The sequence below is a fragment of the Grampus griseus genome, assembly GCF_964374135.1.
Source record: "Grampus griseus genome assembly, chromosome: 4".
Lineage (NCBI taxonomy): Eukaryota > Metazoa > Chordata > Mammalia > Artiodactyla > Delphinidae > Grampus > Grampus griseus.
In genome coordinates, this window is record NC_138997.1 from 134,861,427 (window position 1) to 134,883,688 (window position 22,262).

Here is a 22,262-nt window from a genome sequence, read left to right on the forward strand (position 1 = left end):
AGGAGAGCCTCTTCAATAAGTGGTGCTGGGAAAACTGGACAGGTACATGTAAAAGTATGAGATTAGATCACTCCCTAACACCATACACAAAAATAAGCTCAAAATGGATTAAAGACCTAAATGTAAGGCCAGAAACTATCAAACTCTTAGAGGAAAACATAGGCAGAGCATTCTATGACATAAATCACAGCAAGATCCTTTTTGACCCACCTCCTAGAGAAATGGAAATAAAAACAAAAGTAAACAAATGGGACCTAATGAAACTTCAAAGCTTTTGCATGGCAAAGGAAACCATAAACAAGAGAAAAAGACAACCCTCAGAATGGGAGAAAATATTTGCAAATGAAGCAACTGACAAAGGATTAATTTCCAAAATTTACAAGCAGCTCATGCAGCTCAATAACAAATAAATAAACAACCCAATCCAATAATGGGCAGAAGACCTAAATAGACATTTCTCCAAAGAAGATAAACAGACTGCCAACAAACACATGAAAGAATGCTCAACATCATTAATCATTAGAGAAATGCAAATCAAAACTACAATGAGATATCATCTCACACCAGTCAGAATGGCCATCATCAAAAAATCTAGAAACAATAAATGCCGGAGACGGTGTGGAGAAAAGGGAACACTCTTGCACTGCTGGTGGGAATGTGAATTGGTTCAGCCACTATGGAGAACAGTACGGAGGTTCCTTAAAAAACTAAAAATAGAACTACCATATGACCCAGCAATCCCACTACTGGGCATATACCCTGAAAAACCCATAATTCAAAAAGAGTCATGTACCAAAATGTTCATTGCAGCTCTATTTACAATAGCCCGGAGATGGAAACAACCTAAGTGTCCATTATTGGATGAATGGATAAAGAAGATGTCGCACATATATACAATGGAATATTACTCAGCCATAAAAAGAAACGAAATTGAGCTATTTGTAATGAGGTGGATAGACCTAGAGTCTGTCATACAGAGTGAAATAAGTCAGAAAGAAAAAGACAAATACCGTATGCTAACACATATATATGGAATTTAAGAAAAAACATGTCATGAAGAACCTAAGGGTAAGACAGGAATAAAGACACAGACCTACTGGAGAACGGGCTTGAGGATATGGGGAGGGGAAAGGGTGAGCTGTGACAGGGCGAGAGAGAGGCATGGACATATATACACTAACAAACGTAAGGTAGATAGCTAGTGGGAAGCAGCCGCGTGGCACAAGGATATCGGCTCGGTGCTTTGTGACCACCTGGAGGGGTGGGATAGGGAGGGTGGGAGGGAGGGAGATGCAAGAGGGAAGAGATATGGGAGCATGTGTGTATGTATAACTGATTCACTTTGTTATAAAGCAGAAACTAACACACCATTGTAAAGCAATTATACCCCAAAAAAGATGTTAAAAATAAAAATAAATAAATAAATAATTTTAAGAATATATTTAAAAAAAAACAGTATTTAATTTTTTAGGAGTTGATATTTTTCCAAATAGTCATGAATTTTCCTACCCAAATACCTATAACTATTTGACATTCAACCCAAACTAGAAATTCTCTCTCTAGGAATTGGAATTTGAAACTGTTAATCAGGGAAGCTGGGAGTTTGTGGGCTAATTTTCAGAATCAGCAGTGTTTCCATAGAGAAAATCCAAAAATTCCTATTATTGAGGTTCTTGTCTGGAGCTCTGCTCCTTAATTCTGTTCCTTAAATTTGTCATTTCTACAATATCCTGCCAATCCTTTCCCTTGTTTGGCTTAAGCTAAAAACGATGGTTTCTATCACTTACTTCAAACAGAATCTAAATTATCGTAATGGGATTTTCATAAAACATTTCTAATAATACAAGCTTTAGTAGGCCAGATGCTGCACTTGGTAGGAGGATTCCCTTCTACAAGATCAGTCCTACTATTAAGGAGATAGTGATTTTATTGAATATATTATGCTTATTTAAAATTGTTGACTGCAGAACATAGAGAAAAATGGAAAGTATTTTTAAAGCAGATGTAATGACAGAACAATAAAGTAGTGTTATTGAAACAATTACACTGAAAGAAGCCATTCAGTGGCTATATTCCCCACAACAAGGAATTCTTCCTGGCATATCATCTACAATCTTTACAGTATAGTCTAATCCAATTTTGCTTCTCAGTAGGAATTATAAGCAGTGGTATCACTTACTGTTACAGAAGGACATAAAGTGTCCTCATATTCATCTCTAGATTACATAATTCCAAATGTAGAGTTGCTCTAGTTATTCTATATTTCCTCTTAAATGAAAATACTTACGATTTTTATATTTCTTAATTCATTCCCCATTAAAATTTCCTGTCTGCTTATTTGTTTAGGCTTTTTGAAAAGTCAATTACTAATACAAAAATAAAATTACTAATTTTATTTTTAAAGATATTTAAAAAACCCTGAAAATTAAGAAACATAAGAGGAAGTTTTGTTTAGAGGATTGGATTTGTTTTGCTTTCTAACATGCAGAATGATGCATTGCTTTGTTTCATCCTTACCCCAGATAAAAAGTGTAGTGAAGAATAGTTTTTTAGAAAAATAGTGAGAATTCATAAATACTCCTGTAAACTTTGTGCCTATATGAGTAAATGAATTATTTTTCAAATTTATATTTCACTTGCATTAAGTAGCAGAAGGAACTTTTGATGCAGGTTTCAGAGGTCCTAAAAAGGACTCATAAAAAATAAAAAGGACTCATCAATCTAAAAAATATCATAAATTAAAAAAATCTATTAATTTCAACACATTTCTGATCAATAATAAAGACATATTATATTGAAGATTATGTCATATCTGAATGTTTACATATGCTATCAATTCTCTCTGGAAAGCTCTCCCTAAACACCACAACATAACCCATCTTTCCTCATTTATATCCTTTTTGTTTTAATTTTCAGATTAAATTATCATTTTTTGAAACATACATTTTAATAAATTCTCGTATTTGTAATAGGTCAGCTTTTTGTTTTTTTAACATACAATATAACAGCAGATCATCATTTATTAACAGCAGATCATCCTCGTGGGCCAAGTGGTCGACCCAGACATCCAGGACACAGTCACATGTTCTGCGCAGCCTCTAAGCCTCTGGCTCTGACACCAGCAGGGTGAGCACATTGCCCTCGCGCATGGGGCCTTTCACGTTTCCCATCAGTGAGCGGCTCCTGTCCTTCATGAATTCTATGCACACCTGTGTGCACTGTCCCTGCGAACCGGTCCTGCGCAGCACCTTGGTGACCCTGGCGATGATGGGCTGTACACAGCTCGTGTCTGTGATGGCCTGGCAGCGGTTGGGTGGAGAGCTAGGCTAGCTTTTTGATATGTGCCTTCCCAATAGAAAATCTACTCCAAGAAGGGAGGATATGCCTATTTTGTTCAGTGTTAGAGCACCAGTTTCTAGTACAAGAATTTTATATTGTAAGTCATCAGTGTATAGTTCTCTAATACATTGAATTAAATCATGTTAACAAAAATAAGAGCAAAAAATAAAATTATTTTCAGTAATATGAGTTGGAGGATTATGTTTCTTCTATTTCTTTCCTTAAAGAAAATGATTAAATTCATATGCACCACAACTAAATTAAATATATATTTTAAAACCTCTTTTGTACAAGTAAAAGTTTTGAGTTTTGAGTTGGAATGTCTCTTTTTAAAAAAAATTTCAAGTGATTGAGAGTAAAAATTTATTGTAGTAACATATTCCTGAATTTTACTACATCATGAAAACTGTGACATTGAAGTCTTGTAAAGGATAAGAGGATATTTTTCCTAATTTATTTATCATTCTAACAATAATTTTGCACCTGCATCTGAAGTAAAACCATAGGAGGACATGATATTTGAGAACCAATTGGGAAAGAAGGTATTTTAACCATAATTGTACACAATTAAAAGCAATAAATTCTGTCCTCTATTTATTTCAATTTTAATAGTTGATAATGCCAGTGGTGAATTTTTTAAAGATTAAAGTTCATATTTTTCCTTTCAATGTAGAAACAAAACAGCCTTTTGCTGTGTTAGTCACCTGGCATTTGACTATTCTTGGCAGTAAATATTACTTGACTATGAAAAGAAGAATGAATGAATGAGTGAGGTTAATACAGGAATAGTGGAAGCATTTACTATCTGTATTTTTAAAAAATTGGCAGTTTCTTCCGTACTTCCCTGTTACCTGGTATTTTCTCAAAATAAGGAAATATGGAAATAATATGCAAATCCAGCCCAATAAATAAACCAAAACTGCCAGTATCCACATCCTCCTAGAGTCCCTCCCTTTGAATCAGGGCTACTCTTATGTTATGGGTTGAATTATGTTTTCCACCCCCCCAGTTCAAATGTTAATGTTTTAACCCCCAGTATCTCAGAATGTGTCTTTATTTGGAGATAAGATCTTTACAGAGATAATTAAGTTAAAATGTGATCATTAGGGTGGGTTCTAATCCCATATGACTACTGTCCTTTTAAAATGGGGAAATTTGAAGGAAAGATACACACTGGAAGAATGAAAGCAGAGATCTACAAGCCAAGGGACTCCAAAGATTGCCAAAAACTACCAGAAGCAGAGAACAGATTCTTCCCGCTGCCCTCAAGAGGAAGCAACCCAGCCAAGTTTATCAATCCACAGAGCTGTAAGATCTTATTAAAAAATTGTTTTAGGTCACTAAGTTTTTAAGGGTTTGTTATGTAGTAATAGATAAGTGGGATACTACAGTTCTTCAGTTATTTTTGAGTTTTGGTGATTCTCAAAGTGTTCTCACCAGATCAGCAGCATGTATATCACCAATAACTTTTTAAAAATGCAAATTCTCAGGCCTGAATCATAAAATTCAGGGCTAATTCTCCACAGTTTATGTTTAAACAGACCAAAGGTGATTCTGATGCACATGCCAGTTTGAGAAGCACTTTAAATGCTTTCTCAATAAATCCTATCTACACTTTAACTTTATGGAGACTAACTGCAGGCAAGAAATAGACTTTAACGTGGCCTACAGGTACTTGTCTCAGCTGCCTAGTACCTGCCTTTCAGTGCCCCCCACTGCTAAATCTTGCCATGAGTCAAATGCTCCAGCCGTGGGCTTCCTTCAGCCCGTTTCCTACATGTTCTTCTCCCCACAAGTCCATGCAAAAGCCACTGCCTCCTCTGAATTTCTTTTCATTTTTCTTTTCCACTATTCTTATTAACCTTTATATCTCAGCTAAACTTTACTTCCTCATGGGAGACTTTGCTGAGTTTCTTGACTAGGCCAACTTTCCTGTTAATAGGACTTCAGTGTGCTATGTACCTGTTTTGTAAATCACGTCACAGTTGAAACTGTACACGTGTTTGTGTAATCATTTAGCATTATGCCTCTCCCCACAATAGACTGTAAACTCTATTAGATTAGGAATATTATTAGTGAAACAGTGTGCAAGATGAAGAGTAGGAAACTGATTTTTCAATAGAGTGTAATATTTGTGTAAACTCTTGTTAGGACACTTTGTACAGGCGTATATAATTAGCCAGTAATCTTATTTAATACAGCTTTGGAAATGACAGTGATAAGGTTAGTCTGCAAGTTTTAGTTTAAAGCAAAATTTATTTTTGTCTCTATTTTATGCTTATCACACCTTTTCCAAAAGCAATGAAACCTGTTCAAACATGGAATGTATTTTGAACCTTCAAGCTGACATCTTTCTAATTACAAAGTAACAATATTTTACAAGAAGGGTGCTTTAAAAATTTTTGAGGAGGGTTCTTCCTATGTTTTCCTCTAAGAGTTTTATAGGATCCAGTCTTATATTTAGGTCTTTAATCCATTTTGAGTTTAATTTTGTGTATGATGTAAGAGAATATCCTAGACTCATTCTTTTACATGCAGCTGTCCAGTTTTCCCAGCACCACTTATTGAAGAGACTGTTTTTTCTCCATTGTATATTCTTGCCTTCTTTGTCATTGATTAATTGACCATAGGTGTGTGGGGGTTTTTTTTTCCCCTCTGGGCTTTCTATCTTGTTCCATTGATGTATAAGTCTGTATTTGTACAAGTACCATACTCTTTTGATTACTGGAGCTTTATAGTATAGTCTGAAGTCAGGGCACTTGATTCTTCCAGCTTTGTTTTTCTTTCTCCAGATTGCTTTGGCTATTCGAGGTTTTTGTGTTTCCAAACAAATTTTAAGATTTTTGTTTTAGAACCACAAAAAACGCCACTGGCAATTTGATAGAGATCACATTGAATCTGTATATTGCCATAAATTGCAGCAATATATCTTTTTGAATCCTCCCTCTTATAGTAATTAAAATAAAAACAAAAATAAACAAATGGGACCAAATTAAACTTAAAGCTTTTGAACAGCAAAGGAAACCATAAACAACAACAAAAAAGATAACACTCAGAATGGGAGAAAATATTTGCAAATGATGAAATCGACTAGGAATTAATCTCCAAAACATACAAACAGCTCATGCAGCTCAATATCAAAAAAAACACAACCCAATCAAAAAAATGGGCAGAAGATCTAAATAGACATTTCTCCAAAGAAGATGTACAGATGGCCAAAAAGCCCATGAAAAGATGCTCAACATCACTAATTATTAGAGAAATGCAAATCAAAACTACAATGAGTTATCACCTCACGGCAGTCAGAATGGCTGTCATCAAAAAGTCTACAAGCAATAAATGCTGGAGAGGGTGTGGAGAAAAGAGAACCCTCTTGTACTGTTGGGAATGTAAATTGATACAGCCACTATGGAGAACAGTATGGAGGTTTCTTAGAAAACTAAAAATAGTTTTAGTGTTCATTGCAGCACTATTTACAATAGCCAAGACATGGAGCTACCTAAATGTCCATCGATGGATGAATGGATAAAGAAGGTGTGGTACATATACACAATGGAATATTACTCAGCCATAAAAATGAACGAAAGTGGGTCATTTATAGAGATGTGGATGGACCTAGAGAGTGTCATACAGAGTGAAGTAAGTCAGAAAGAGAAAAACATATATTGTATATTAACACATATATGTGGAATCTAGAAAAATGGTATAGATGATCTTATCTGCAAAACAGAATTAGACACAGACATAGAGAACAAAGGTATGGATACCAAGGGGGAAAGTGGGGTTGGGAGGAATTAGGATATTGGGGTTGACATATATACACTATTGATACTATGTATAAAAGTGATAATGAATGAGAACATATTGTATAGTACAGGGAATTTTACTTAATGCACTGCTGTGACCTAAATCGGAAGGAAATCCAACAAAGAGGGGATATACGTATATGTATAGCTGATTCATTTTGTTGTACAGTAGAAACTAACACAACATTGTAAAGCAACTATACTCTGATAAAGATTAATTTAAAAAAATGCGTACAGACTTTTAGCTATAAGATGAATAAGATCGGAGCAGCTAATGTATAACATGGTGACTATAGTTGATAATGCTGTATTGTATAAGTGAAATTTGCAAAGAGAGGAGAATTTGAATGTTCTCATCAAAAAAAAAAGAAGATAAATATGTGAGGTGATGGATGTGAGGAATGGAGAAAGAAGATGTGGTACATATATACAGTAGAATATTACTCAGCCATAAAAAAGAATGAAATAATACCATTTGCAGCAAAATGGATGGACCTAGAGATTATCATACTAAGTGAAGTAAATCAGACAAAGATAAATATCATATGGTATCACTTACAGGTGGAATCTAAAAAATGATACAAATGAACTTATTTACAAAACAGAAACAGAATCATAGAGTTAGAAAACAAACTTATGGTTACCAAAGGGGAAAGGTGGGGTGGGAGGATAAATTAGGATGTTGGGATTAACCAACACTACTAAGTATAAATTATATAATCAACAAGGGCCTACTGTATAGCACAGAGAACTCTACTCAATACTCTGTAATAAACTATATGGGAAAAGAATCTGAAAAAGAATAGATATATGTACATGTGTAACTGAATCACTTTGCTGTACACCTGAAACTAACACAATATTGTAAATCAACTATACTCCAATATAAAATAAAAATTTAAAAATATATATGGAAGGCAAAATAGGAAATAAAAAAAGCTTAGAGATTTATCCATATTGATTTACCCATACAGATATATTTCTTCTCATTCTTTTTAATGGCTGCGTAGTTCTACACTGTATGGCATAACTTATTAAATTGATTCCTTATAGATGGATTAAATAATATTTGAGGATTTTTATTTAATAATAACTACATTTGCATGCTTTATGCTTTATACACAAATTTTATAATTATGTTAAGATAATTATATAGCACATATTTGAGCAACAATTATTTTCAGGGGTTATTTTCAACATTTTTAATAATTGGTATGCTATAGACAACAAGAAATCAGAATGGACACCTGACGTCATGTCCCAGCAAGTCCAAGAGGACACGCTATACCAAGCATGGATTTTTCTTCCCAGATTGCAGCTTCAGGGTGGTCTGGGCCCATTCAGGGGAGGGGTCAAAGTGACCTGCTGAAACAGAGTCTTGAGAAGGATGTGCTCAGAACAATGACAATATTTGTTCACACTGGCCATTGGTAGCCCTTCAGCCCAGTTCTGTGAACTTCAGGAGTGAGTTAAGACAAGAACACACTTCCTGCCATGAAAGAGGTTAGTTCCTCAGCCACACATAACTCCTTAGGAGGCTGGAGGATGTAGACGCTAGTTGGTCAGCCTCTGCCAGAAAAAAGTAGACACAGTATGTGGGCATAGAACAGTAGTCCCTAACCCCCTAAAATTGGTCTGCAATAGAGCAGATCCTCAACAAATTGTTTAATGAATACACAATATTTCTAAGAAATATACTCAAATTTCAGACATTGTGGGGAGAAATTTTTTTGTAAGAAATGTATATGTACTCAAAAACTAATTTTTGTTTATATTAATAGAGGCATTTTTTGAAGAAAGTTTTAAAAATACAAATCTATTTCTCTCTAATCACATGTTTTTTCTTAATATTTATCACTTTGGTTTACTTAACTCCATTTGATATCTATCATTGGTGTGGACAAATATAAGATGACAATGTCTTCCTCAAAACCAAACATTCAGAGATAGATGATGAAGGGGAGGAAAAGGTATATGTTGATAATGCTTTGACACAAAGCATCCCTGTTTGATAGTATAGCAAAAGCACAATTCCTTCAGATGGGCCATTCTTGTTACTTGTTTTGATAGTTTAAAAAGACTCAACCATATAATGTATGTTCTACTTAAGATTAAGCAGGTTTAGTTTCAGCATAAGATACATTTCTTTAGCTATACTTATCAAGCCAACTAAGGTTTATGAATTCCACCAAGAAAACAAGGTTTTGGGAGGTAGAAAGTAAATTGTGATCTCAAGTCTTATTCCTTGAGATTCTGAGGGTGTGAGGAAACACAGGAAGAAGAACCTGATATAGAAAGACATTTTACCAATTATATTTTTCTTGTTCTCTACAACCATATATTTAATATCATTTATTTGTTGGCAAAACATTGCTTAGAAACTTGTTCTAAAATAATGAAAGGTAACTTACAATTATGCACACACTGTAACAATGTGAAACGTAATTAGAAGAAGAAAGCAAAAGAAAAAAGTTTAGGAAAAGAAGATGAAGTCTGGAATGTTTGATACATAAGTTACATAATACAGGGTGATCTGTACTTAATAACAATGGGTCACAAAGGGAATAAAGAACTACGTAACATCCAACATGACAAAGAAAATCAAACTATAAGAATGAAAATTTCCATAATTTTGCTAGAAAATAGTAACTAGTCCTGATATTTAGATCAAGGTGATGTTATTTTTACTATAAGATTCTGTGCTGTGAAATGTTATGCTTTGCCCATTACTAGCTGTGATATTTTTCCTGAATGACTAAATAAATGAACCAACAATAAGTACTGAGAATGAAATTAATTTCATTAATTTCTAATTAAATGTTATATTTTAAATGGACATGTAACTCATTTTTGATATTTAGTAAACTTATTTTGTAGCGATACTTTGATTATTCAAATGAAATAAGTTAAAGTTATTTACTTTTATCAAATTATAATAATTGTAAAAGTCTTGTATTGGTTTAAATTCATGTTATAAAATAGTCATGCTTTATGTTTGAAGTTCTATGATAATCTATGGTATATGACGTTCCGGGGGGAGAATAGGGTATGATGTTTAATCAGATTTGCCCTTAGTCATTGGCCTCAATAAACCAGAAAGATTCCTAATTTCCCAGTTATTTTCAGAGTCATAAAAAATACAAATATATTGAGGAACAGTCATCAGGCCCTAGTCATTTTCAGATATGATACCTCAGGGATGAAAGCCCAGTTACTAACATGAGCTCATTTTTATACTATGGTTGAAATAGTCAAAGACATCTGGATAGCACATATCATGTTTTTAATATACTTTCATTCATCTGCTTGATTTTATTTTTCCTCCCCTGATAGATTTCCCAGTTGTTTGTTGATTTGTCTTTTTTGTACTCATTTCCTAAAGTGGTCTTTTTTAAATTATACTGTCCCCTTAATGCCATAATATTATAATTATCTTCATTAACTCAATCTCTCCGTCAACTTGCTTGTGTTTATGAAGTTCGGCTACTAAAAACCCATTTACTAACAGTGAGTTACAACTGTGCCTAGGAACAACTGCTTATTTCTCAGAATGTAAGCTCTTTGGTTTTATTCAGGATGAAGAAAATTATATGGAACAAGAAAAACTTTGTCCATGTAGCATTTTGCCTTTTGTCACTATTTCTTTTATTTTTTACATTGTTTAGTCTGCAAACTAATAAACCTATAGTTATATACTATTTACTTTGGGTAATATCTTAAAGTTAGATTTAAGTTCCTCAAGAAATGACCTCCTCTACATTTATTTATTCACTCAAGATTTATTGACTGCAAATCACCTGTCAAAACTATGTTAAGTGCTTTGAGAACTACAAATAAGCTGTGAGTTTCAAATAAAAGTGGCTTCAGGGTACTTTTAAACAGTGGATAAATAAGAGAATTTAAGAAAAGATATGATTTTACATTGTTGCATTCTTGAAGAATCTAATACTGTAAATACTTTTACATTTCTTACAAACTGTTCTTTATTTTAAAAAATTCAATTTTCTTAACTGCATACATTTAGATGAAGGGTATTTACATTCTATCAATAATTCCAGCAAAGTAAGGATGAAATCTTCTATAGCTGGAGTGACATTGAATTTAGTGTCTAAATGAGTACGGTTTGAGACTGAAAAGAACATTATTAATAATTTTGCCAAAAGCGGGCTTGAATTGGGCTGCTCACGGCAAATCTGTACTTGTAGTCTGTATAAGTAGAGTATTTTCAGAGCTGGAATAGGGATTTTTAATTAGGTTTGTCTGATTCTAACCAACACAAGACATACAGCAAAAGAGATACATAAAAACAAACAACAGTGAAGACAAAATTATGTAGCTTTCATTTTGAAGTAAGTCAGGTGAAGGAGAGAAACAGAATAAAAGCCATTTTATACAACTTAGAAGGAATGCAGTCATATCTTGTCCTGGAGGATTCTAGGTACCACAGCCCACTTCCTATGTTTGCTGTCATTAAAATGGAAAGCTTGGACTTCTGTGACTCATGGACCTCTTTCAGTCATCAATTATTCACCAGAAAATGATGGTTATTCCTCTTTTGTTTATAGATTGTTTGTAAATCTCTTGAACCTAGAATGTCTGTAAAATGTTCAGATTTCTCGGTGTTAATTCCATGAAAACTTTTTTGGCATGGGATTTGTGTGTGTGTGTGTGTGTGGTACGTGGTGCTCTCACTGTTGTAGCCTCTCCCGTTGCGGAGCACAGGCTCCGGACGCGCAGGCTCAGTGGCCATGGCTCACGGGCCCAGCTGCTCTGCGGCATGTGGGATCTTCCCAGACCAGGGCATGAACCCGTGTCCCCTGCATTGGCAGGCGGGCTCTCAACCACTGTGCCACCAGGGAAGCCCCCATGAAAACTTTTTTGTCTTCCTCCTCACCAAGGGATGAAATGGCTTCCTTCCAGCTCTCATGGCCAAGGGAAAAGGCTTCCTAAACCACTCTGCCACACCCTATCCCACATCATAGCACAAGCTCTATTTTATTTTCTGAAGTCATATTGTATTTTCTCCTTGGTAATAACCAGTAGATAAATTGATATTATTGATTTAATTTGATGTTTGTTTATTGATTCTTTTGTTTCTCTAAAATGTAAGCTATATGAGAGCTGGGGTTTTATCTGTCATTACTTTGTCCCTAGTGACTAGGAGAATGCCTGGAATAATAGGTGCTCAACAAATATTTGTAGGTTTAATAAAATATTTGTTTCTAAAATGAAACAATATTGAAAAGTTCACCAACTCAGTTGGTTTTGGAAAATTTTGTAAAACAAAGATTTTGACCAGAATACAGATGGGAAACAGGAGCCAAAGTTACTTTTACCAATCAAATATGTCATAGCTAGAAAATACTGGAGCATTAAAACTGGCCAGTAATGTACTTGTTTTAAAAGAAAAAAATGAAATATAACAGATACATCTGTAAGTTAGGCAATTTTAATAACTATTAAAACTATTTAATAAAGCACACTTGCTGTTTGTGAAAATCTGAAAATAGTGTATATATATATATAATGCTGATTTCTGAATGAGAACAAACAAAATTAAATGTAAATCTTAATTTACATAAATGACAAACATTATTACGATTAAGGTGTTTTGATAGATAGTCCCACCCAAATATACTATGTATGTATGTATCTCATTTAATATATTTTATAAATATTGAGATGAGTTTCACCAGCACTAATTTTAGACACACTGCATGTCTTTCTTCAGTTATGCATGTCATATGTTAGACATGCAATACAACTAAATTCTAGAAAGTCAGAGTAAAGAACACAGAGGTGTATAATGCTTGTTAATGTGAACACAATGCTAGCAGGCATTCTCAACATACATTGATATCGTGCATTTATGCCTCAGCATCAGAATTATAAAAGTTATGTTTAATAGCATATCATCTTCTATCTTTATTCCATGCCTTACTGTTTGTGCAGCATTATGATTCTCACATAATATCATATCATTTCTTATTTTATTTTGACAGAAAGAACTAAAGCGATGAGATGATTCCCCATACAAGACATCATGAGTAAAGCAATGTATCCTTCAAATCAAATATTGTCTAACATTTAGTCTCTTCATAGTGAGTTTAAAGTTGGTATTTATAACTTTGTCTGTCTTCCAAAAATGTTTTTATTTTATTCATTGATCATAAGAGGAAAATAAAAAAGAAAGTATAAAGGAATACCTAACACCGTATACAAAAATAAACTCAAAATGGATTAAAGACCTAAATGTAAGACCAGACACTATAAAACTCCTAGGCGAAAACATAGATGGAACACTCTTTGACATAAATCATAGCACTGTTTTTTTGATCTATCTCCTAAAACAAAGGAAATAAAAGCAAAAATAAACAAAGGGGACCTAATTAAACTTAAAAGTTTTTGCACATCAAAGGAAACCATCAACAAAATGAAAAGACAACCTACTGAATGGGAGAAAATATTTGCAAATGGTATGACTGATAAGGGGTTAACATCCAACATATATAAACAGCTCATAGAACTCAACATCAAAAAACCAAACAACCTGATTAAAAGAGGGGCAGAAGAACTGAATAAACATTTTTCCAAAGAGGAAATGCAGATGGCCAACAGGAACACGAAAAGATGCTCAACATCGCTAATCATCAGGGAAATGCAAATCAGAAACACAATGAGATATCACCTCACACTTGTCAGAATGGCTGTCATCAAAAAGAACACAAATAACAAATGTCAGTGATGATGTGGAGAAAGGCAAACCCTCGTACACTGTTGGTGGGAATGTAAATTGGTGCAGCCACTGTGGAAAACAGTATGGAGGTTTCTCAAAAAACTAAAAATAGAACTACCACAGGACATAGCAATTCCACTCCTGGGTATATATCTGAAGAAGACACAAAAACTCAAATTCTAAAAGATATAGGCACCCTAGTGTTCATAGCAGCATTATTTACAATTGCCAAGATATGGAAGCAACCTAAGCAACCATCAATAGATGGGTGGATAAAGACATGGTATATATACTACTCAGCCATAAAAAAGGATGAAATTTTGCATTTGCAGCCACATGGATGGACTTAGAGGACATTATGCTAAGTGAAATAAGTCAGACAGAGAAAGACAAATACTGTATGATATTACTTGTATGTGAAATCTAAAAAATACAACAAACCAGTGAATATAATAAAACAAAGCTGACTCACAGATATAGACAACAAACTAGTGGTTATCAGTGGGGAGAAGCAAGGTGGGAGGGGCAATATAGGGGTAGGGGAGTAAGAGGTACTGACTACTAAATAAGCTACAAAGGTATTTTGTACAACATGGGTATTATAGTAAATATTTTATAATAAGTATAAATGGAGTATAATCTTTAAAAATTTTGAATCACTATAAGGTATACCTGTAAATTACATAATACTGTATATCAACTATACTTTAGTAAAAAATAAAAATAAATATTTTTTTTTAAGTCAAACCAACAGTAAAAAAAAAAAGGTGTAAAGGAATAGCACATATGAACTTTACATTCTGTTAACAACATTATGCATTTTTATTATTGTTATCCTCTGAAATATTAAGCTGAAATTAAAAATTTACATAAAAGTGAATAATTTTAAAATTTTCAGAAAAGTATCAATATTTCTGAATACTAATCCTGAAGGAAGCTTTCCCTTCCTCATGCAAAACAGCCTTCATAGTTGTTTACAACCATAAACACTTTACTCATTACTTTTTCATAACTAGTTTTCTCATCTATAAAGTGGGACTAGCAATATCTCTTGGCCCTAGAGATTGGTTTGGGTTTGTATAGGGTATAACTCAAGGATCTTTAGATCTTTTGCTGGGAAAATTAGAATACCAATGCTTTCTTTTCTTCTAGACTTAGTGGAATATAAATATGAGAATTGGAAATGTCCAAATAATACATGAATTTGAAACCATGGGGGAAGTGCATAGAGCTTCAGAACAGACAGGGATTAGATAGGCTCTGCTTGTCTTCTCGCCAGCAGTGTGGGATTTACTCCCATTCCTGTAAGTTAGGTTTCCAGAAACTATGTCCTTTGCTGAAGTGTCCATGGTCCTGTGATCTTACCGCTGCTGTCCTAATTACTGCTCTGCTCTATCCTTTTGAACTTAACCCCACCTCCTTCCCTGATACTTTTCCCCTTCAACACAAGCATACTGTGTAGTTGGCACTGCTATTATGTAGATTACTGTCAATCTTTTCTGAGAGATCAGGCTGGAATACAATTTTCATGCCATGTTCTCTATAAAATCTAAAATTGTGTGTATCAGAGAATTTAATGAGAATCCAAACTCCCTTATGACGATTTTCACTAAATTCATAAATCTTTGTTATTTTTAACTCTTAAATATAAAAACAAAATTGACTAGCTTCTAATTATGTGACAGTCTGGGACAGAATTAAAAGCAGAGTCTCTGCCAACAAGCATGTCTTCCTTCATTCCACCATCATTTGCTGTTTGGAATCAAAGTTGGCCAAAAGCATGACCATGCATCCTCTTGAGAGAGACAAAGGAGACTGGTAAATGAATGAAAGGTGAGATTAGGCTTTAAATTTGAGTTTCTTTCATATTGTAACCATAGCTCAGGAAAAGAAGTAAAGGTCACTGCTCGAGTTCCCAATTCAAGGTAAGCATCTTCCCCACAGAGTTGGAAGTGCTTTGGGTAATATCAGATCCCTTTCCAATCCCCAAGCCTACTATCTCCAGCCGTGAACTAAAAACACAGAGTGCAAATAACACAGAAAGAGAAGACAGAAAAGAGAGTTCCAGGTTGCCACGGGGCCCTGCTCTGTTTACATCTGGAATGAAATTCCCATCGCTAGAGGCACTTCTCTGAATCGAGGTGAAATAATTATCTCCAGAAAATTGCTATTAAAATATACAAATGGTTCAGCCCTCATTAACACACTGTCACAGTTTACATTATCAAATTTAAAAAAATGGTGCTCTCAGCGTTCTGCAAATAAAAGAAAAAAATGTCTGTTTTGCTTGAGGAAATTGAAAATATCCCAAACACGGTGCTGCATGGAAATGGAAGGTCTACAAAGGACTCCACGGTGAAGGCTGACCTTCTGAGGGTTGTGATTGAAGTTTGAGGAACGAAGGTGCCTGAGGTAGGCAGACTTCAGTGAGTCTGCATGCAATTCTGATTTGTTTCCCTACAGTTTCACCTGGGGTTGTTTCTGACACAGTGATGCTTAGGATGTGCCAGGATGTATAAAATGTCTCCTTCTGTATTTAAGGGGCTTGAGGAAGGAGATTAGATCTGCAGACTTTACTATGCTGTGAAACTGCTACATTAATTTTGAAATTTTCTGACAGCATAGTTGGCTAAACCTTGAAATAAGCTTTCAGAAAACATTACAAAATATGCTTTTTTCCAAAAGTTTCATTTTATTAAAAAATCAGAAACAACGACTCTATTTATAGGTCTTCCTGAAGGCAACAGATAAGATTAACAACATTTCAAGATTCTTTCTCTCTTTAAAATGATTTCATTAGATTTTGTAAACTTGAAGATATACATATATATTCTGTGTGTGTGTGTGTGTGTGTGTGTGTGTGTGTGTGTATATATATCAATGTAAAATAAAATAAGAATATCTGCTTAAAAGAATTCTTTGCAATCATCTAAATCTGAGGTTAAAGTTTAAGAACAGCCCAGGCATTTCTTTGGACCAGTAGAATCATAACCATTATAAAAATCCATCCCAGTTGAAATTTTGTTTCAACGTGTAATGCAGTAATATACCCAGGCTATTTGAAGGTGTCTAAGAGAGATTGGATGAATTTATATTTTTCATTTTAACCTACCTGAGTTGGAGAATCTCTGGTAATTAGAGCAATTACCGAGCTTGTGCCTTTGAGGTCATTCTTCACAGGTGACAGTGGAAGAAACAGTACATTATATCGCATTTACCTAATTATGCTGGGTGTCAATTATACAGACTATTAAAATACAATTTTTATACTTGGGGTTCTTTATCTATTTATTTCCTGCCTTTTCATTCTCTTTCTTATTTAGAGATATAATAATAATGCTGGGGCTATGGCTAAAGTCATATTTTACTGTTTTCATTTCCTTTTGATCTTGAATTGTTTACAATATGATTAAATAAAAATCAACAATTTGTATCAATGTTATCATCACAACCCTTTAATTATGTGAGATTCCACATGAATTATTTAATGCTGAGATAAGAATGTTAAATATTGTACCAGGGCGGGAGAGTACACATTTTGAGGAGAAAAATATTTCTATACCTCTCAAATTCCTAAATTTTAAAGCTTTTCCTGATTCTCTTTTTCCCCTGTGTGAACAATTATGTAAAAATATGGTTAAATTCTAGATTCAAGTATAACATACAGCATTTAGGATTTCTAGGTCATAATCCCATTATTAAATGTTTCCACTGCAATAGAAAGGATTTACATCACAATCCAAGTCTACATGAAGAAATTATAACTAAGTGCCACTAGTATCTGGTCCTAAACTCTCCAGTTACCCATTTGATAAGATATTAATTAATGCTTTAAGAGTTGAACAACTAATGCTTTTGGATGAAAACAAAAAATTAGCATCAACACTACATTGAACCAAAGAGATTATTTTGAGGAAATGACAAAGAGATTCTACAAATTATTTGAAAAAGTCATACTGTTCACAGTAACTTAGTGAATGAGAAAAATAAACAAGTTTCAGAGATACATGTGCCTTTTCTCTTTTTTTTTTTTTTAGGTCATTTAAATGGATATTACCATGTTAGCCAAAAAAAACAAAATTTTTTTTTTTTTTGTAAAGTATACAATCAAGAAAAAGTCTGGCTATGGGCAAACATAATACCTGGGTATCTCCCATTTTATTATTTGTGCTGAATTATCTTCTTACTGTGACAAAACATACTAATACAATAAGTTTAAATTTAAGCAGTGATTATACGTACAACTTTGTCAGTTTTAATACTTAAAGACCAATCTCCAGAGTAACTGGCAATTCAACATGCATCTGTTGAAAATAGCTACAGTGGAGCTGTCATAGTCCATTCCAGCTGCTATAACAAAAATACCATAGACTCAAAGAATAAATTCTGGAGTCTGGGAAGTCCAAGATCAAGGTGTAGGCAGATTCAGTGTCTGGTGGAGGCCCACTTCCTGGTTCATAGATGGCCATCTTCCCCCTGAGTTCTCATTTGGCAGAAAGGGCAAGGGAGCACTCTGGGGCCTCTTTCATAAGGATACTAACCCATTCATAGGGCTTTATCCTTATGACTTAATTACCCCCCAAAGTCTTCACCTCCTAACACTATCACATTGGGGTTTAGGTTTCAACAGATGAATTTGGGGGGAAGAGAAAGATTCAGCCTATAGCAGGAGCTGCCTACCTGGTGGTGCTACTTGTTACTACCTGTGCTATTTGTTACATCTTACCTTACCTCCTATTGTCAGATCAGAATCGTGTATCTCCTTAAGAATATTTGACATTGATTTTTTTTAAAGATTTTGTTAATTTGCAAATTAATCAATATATTATACCATTACCAGGATTATCTGATATTCAGTTATCTAAACTGAAAATGGTAAATGAGTCTAACTTAGTTCTTCTCACCTATGACAATTTAAACTGTAAAATACAATGAATCTCATTTCATAAAGGCAGAGAAGTCACCCTAATATTCTAAACATTAGTGTAGTCGTAAGATGTCAGCATTTTGATCTCTGTTCACCAATGGGACCAGGCTCATCTGATCTGTGTCTTGCAGATAAATTTAATTAAACAGTTTGATATGTTGTGATTAAGTGATGTGCACTCTTAAGACTAGATGAAGTATAGCGCTAAAATTATTTTATAAGTGGAGAAGGTTAACAAAAATGTAGGAAATTAAAGAACATTATGTTCTAAAACTTTTTTCAAAATCATAGGTTTGATATTTAAATAGGGAAAGTTAGGGACAGGTTGGAAGGTCATTTAATTAAGAGACCTCAGGGATGCTCATAGATTTCTCACTTTAAGTATTGAATAACTTGAGACAATCATAGGCTTTATTTGAAATCATTCCACATATTTTTTATGAATGAAAATGAAATAATATCATGACACATCAATTAATTCCTGCCATATTTAGAGCATTGATGAATGCCACACAACATACAAAAGAGGACCACAATGTGTATGGATAAAGATATGAAACAATTTCATAACTATATTGTAAAAAAGCTCAGATATCAAGTTTTATTGAATTATAAGCTATGTGTAGAAAAATTACGGATGTGGGCTGCCAACTTACCTTAGAACGGCTCTGTTGGCCCAATTTTTCCTCTATGTGCTCATATTTGGAAAACAGTTTACAGGATAGCAATAACTGCTCCTCAGCCAGTGCTAGATGTTGTGTTGTTTAATATATTTTGATTAATTGTTTTATTTTGTATTCAAAACCATTTTGCTTTTTTGGATAACATATAATAAAAGCTATAATTGTAAAAGATTACCAATACAATATCATGAAATGTAATTATGAGAGTGACAAATCCATACTTACATGTTTTTGCTAAATCCTACTCTCCATTAAAGTTCATAAAATAATAAATTATACATGAAGTATCAATATGTTATAAAACCCAAATTTGAAAATGCTATATCCATTTCTCTATATGGAGTATCTCTTTTATGAGTGGAATAGGAAGGAGAGTCAGTGACAAGGTGAAAAGTAAGACAAATATTACATCAAAATGTCAATAAAATTAAAATAATTGAAAGCCCTAATAGTTTATTTGCTCATCAACACTACTCCTGTCCATTTAAACTTAGGCTATAATTATTCTGATCACACTGTATAGGAAGAGATTCTGTCAAAGTGATATTACTAACAGTTTTCAGAATCCTTTAGCTAACACTGTAACCACAATATGAGTGATGCCACAGTAGGTTTTAAGTCCAAGACAGGGTCAGCTTGCAATGCAGAGAATTCCCACTGCCAGTCAGGAATTCCGGGTAAAAGTGCTTTAAATAATGGGTGTAGTCAAAATAAATTTAGATACACTGATTATTTTAGCTTTAAGAGTAAGGAATTTTATTAGAAAATGTTCTTTTCAAGCACTGAAAAAAAATCTTTAAAGTGTAAATAAGCCTTGGGGAGTTATTTCAACTAATGACACAGCCTGAAAAGAACTGAAGCAGCAAAATTCCATGTCTGAAGTTTAGATTGATTGTCACTATAGTATAGAATTTTGTGGCCTCTCTGGAACAAAGGAAATATCACCTTTAAATGTGAAGTCATAATTTAATTTTCTCAGCTGGTGTAAACTATTTTGCTGACTTTTCATGAACCCAGGGAAATGCTTAACGTTTATATATGTTTTCAGATGTTATATGTGTCCATAACCTGAGACAATAAAAATGGGTTTAAGAATTGGATATAAATTGGCGCTAGTTTACCCTTTCATTTTATGTAAAGTATTTTAGACAAGTAATAAGTAAGGTTTGTTATAGAAAAAAGAGAAGTAAGAGTCATTGCTATTTTCTGCCAGACTACACAGAAGATGCTTGGCTGTGGCACTGTGGATACAAAGTACTAGCTGATTACAAGATGTGTCTGGAAGTGGCCATTGGAGACAAGGTACCTAAAGATCTTGAGAACCATGGAATATACTATCTCCTAGGGTTGATTTCAAAGTAGTCTGTTCATTGCCACAAATATTTATATTAAAATATGTGAATGTCATAATAACAGTAGCCTTCAGAATATTCTAAATTAAAGTTTTAATTTACCACTAAAACCTTTAATTATTTTTAGCACATTTGTATGAGGTTTGAACGTATATGCAGCAAAGATATATTTTTAATATTTTCTTCCTCATATTTAAAAAGTAATTTGATAGTATCAGTTAACCGGGTTTCATCAAATACTTCCTGTTAATATCATCTATTTTAATAAATTAATCTTTAGTTTTTACATATAAATACACATATAGTTAACTTTTATATTGTCTTCTCATATGCTATACTCACAAATAATTCAATTGTTTGTGTTCTGGTGTAAAAACTATGCAGACACATAGTAATTAAATTATTTTAATTGCAATCATGGCAGTAATAATTTTCCTTTATTTTTAAAAATCCTGTTGCCTCAACAATCTACAACCATACTCTGCAATAGCTAAATAATATATATTATGGACCCACCAATTAGGGCCATGTTTCCTTAAAATACTAGGTGCAAATTAGAGCTTGACCACACTGAATAGGAGCAACTGTGTTTCTCACTTAGTTCAACTTCAACAAATTCTTTCTTAAAGCCTCTAGGAAAAAAAACATACAATTTAATCAGCCTTGAATCTGTAATAGTTTTCAGAAATGAACTTGGTACATTTTTTAATTAGTTTTATATGCACAACCTCAAGCCATTGCTTTGATTACCCAAGTTGCCAAGAGCCACTGAGTGTGGATGGGTACCTTGTTTACTGGTAGAGAGTAGGGTCTTCTCACTGGGTAACATAAGTGAATCATTACCTGTGGGCCATTAATGCTTCAGTAGTCACAATACCTCCTTTACAGGCATGCAAAGTAAGGTAGGTAAAATCAACAAATACAGGGCTAAGTCCATAGTAACTACCCAGTAGAGAACAAAGATAATTATCTGGAAAAAGCAGTGTAACACATAAAATATTTAGGGAAAATCTGGGATTAAAAAAACACACACACACAATAAATTCACCCAGTTCCCAATATTTGTCCCAAACCATAATTAAATTACATCTACTCCTCACCCCACCATCCTTGCCTTAAAGACAGGGATATTATTTCAAATTATGATTTGTGTATATATACCCAGAACTTATTAAGAGAGAATTGGTAAAGAGCTTAGGCGAAATAGAGACTAGCCATTTAAAAAAAATATTATTCACTTTTAATCACTAGAATAAAGGACTTGAAGTTCAGAATACTGAGTTTAGTCTTGTTCTGTGATATATCAATATGAAAAATATGTGACAATATATTCATTCAGTGTCTGTACATCTATAAAACAGGCTCTGATGCTTCTATCTCACTCTTACATTTCTAGTAGAATGATTATACCCATGCAAA

General features: G+C 33.7%; 1 protein-coding gene across 1 annotated transcript; it reads right to left on the reverse strand.

The window, feature by feature from the left end:
- Positions 1–3,034: 3,034 nt before the first annotated feature.
- Positions 3,035–17,095, reverse strand: LOC309822319 (small ribosomal subunit protein eS28-like; the record flags this gene model as incomplete). The annotated part of the gene is made up of 2 exons (XM_082654039.1): positions 3,035–3,299; positions 16,994–17,095. The coding sequence occupies 2 exons, from the start codon at positions 17,093–17,095 to the stop codon at positions 3,099–3,101; spliced, it is 303 nt and encodes a 100-aa protein (XP_082510165.1). The 3' UTR covers positions 3,035–3,098.
- Between the last annotated feature and the right edge of the window lie 5,167 nt (positions 17,096–22,262).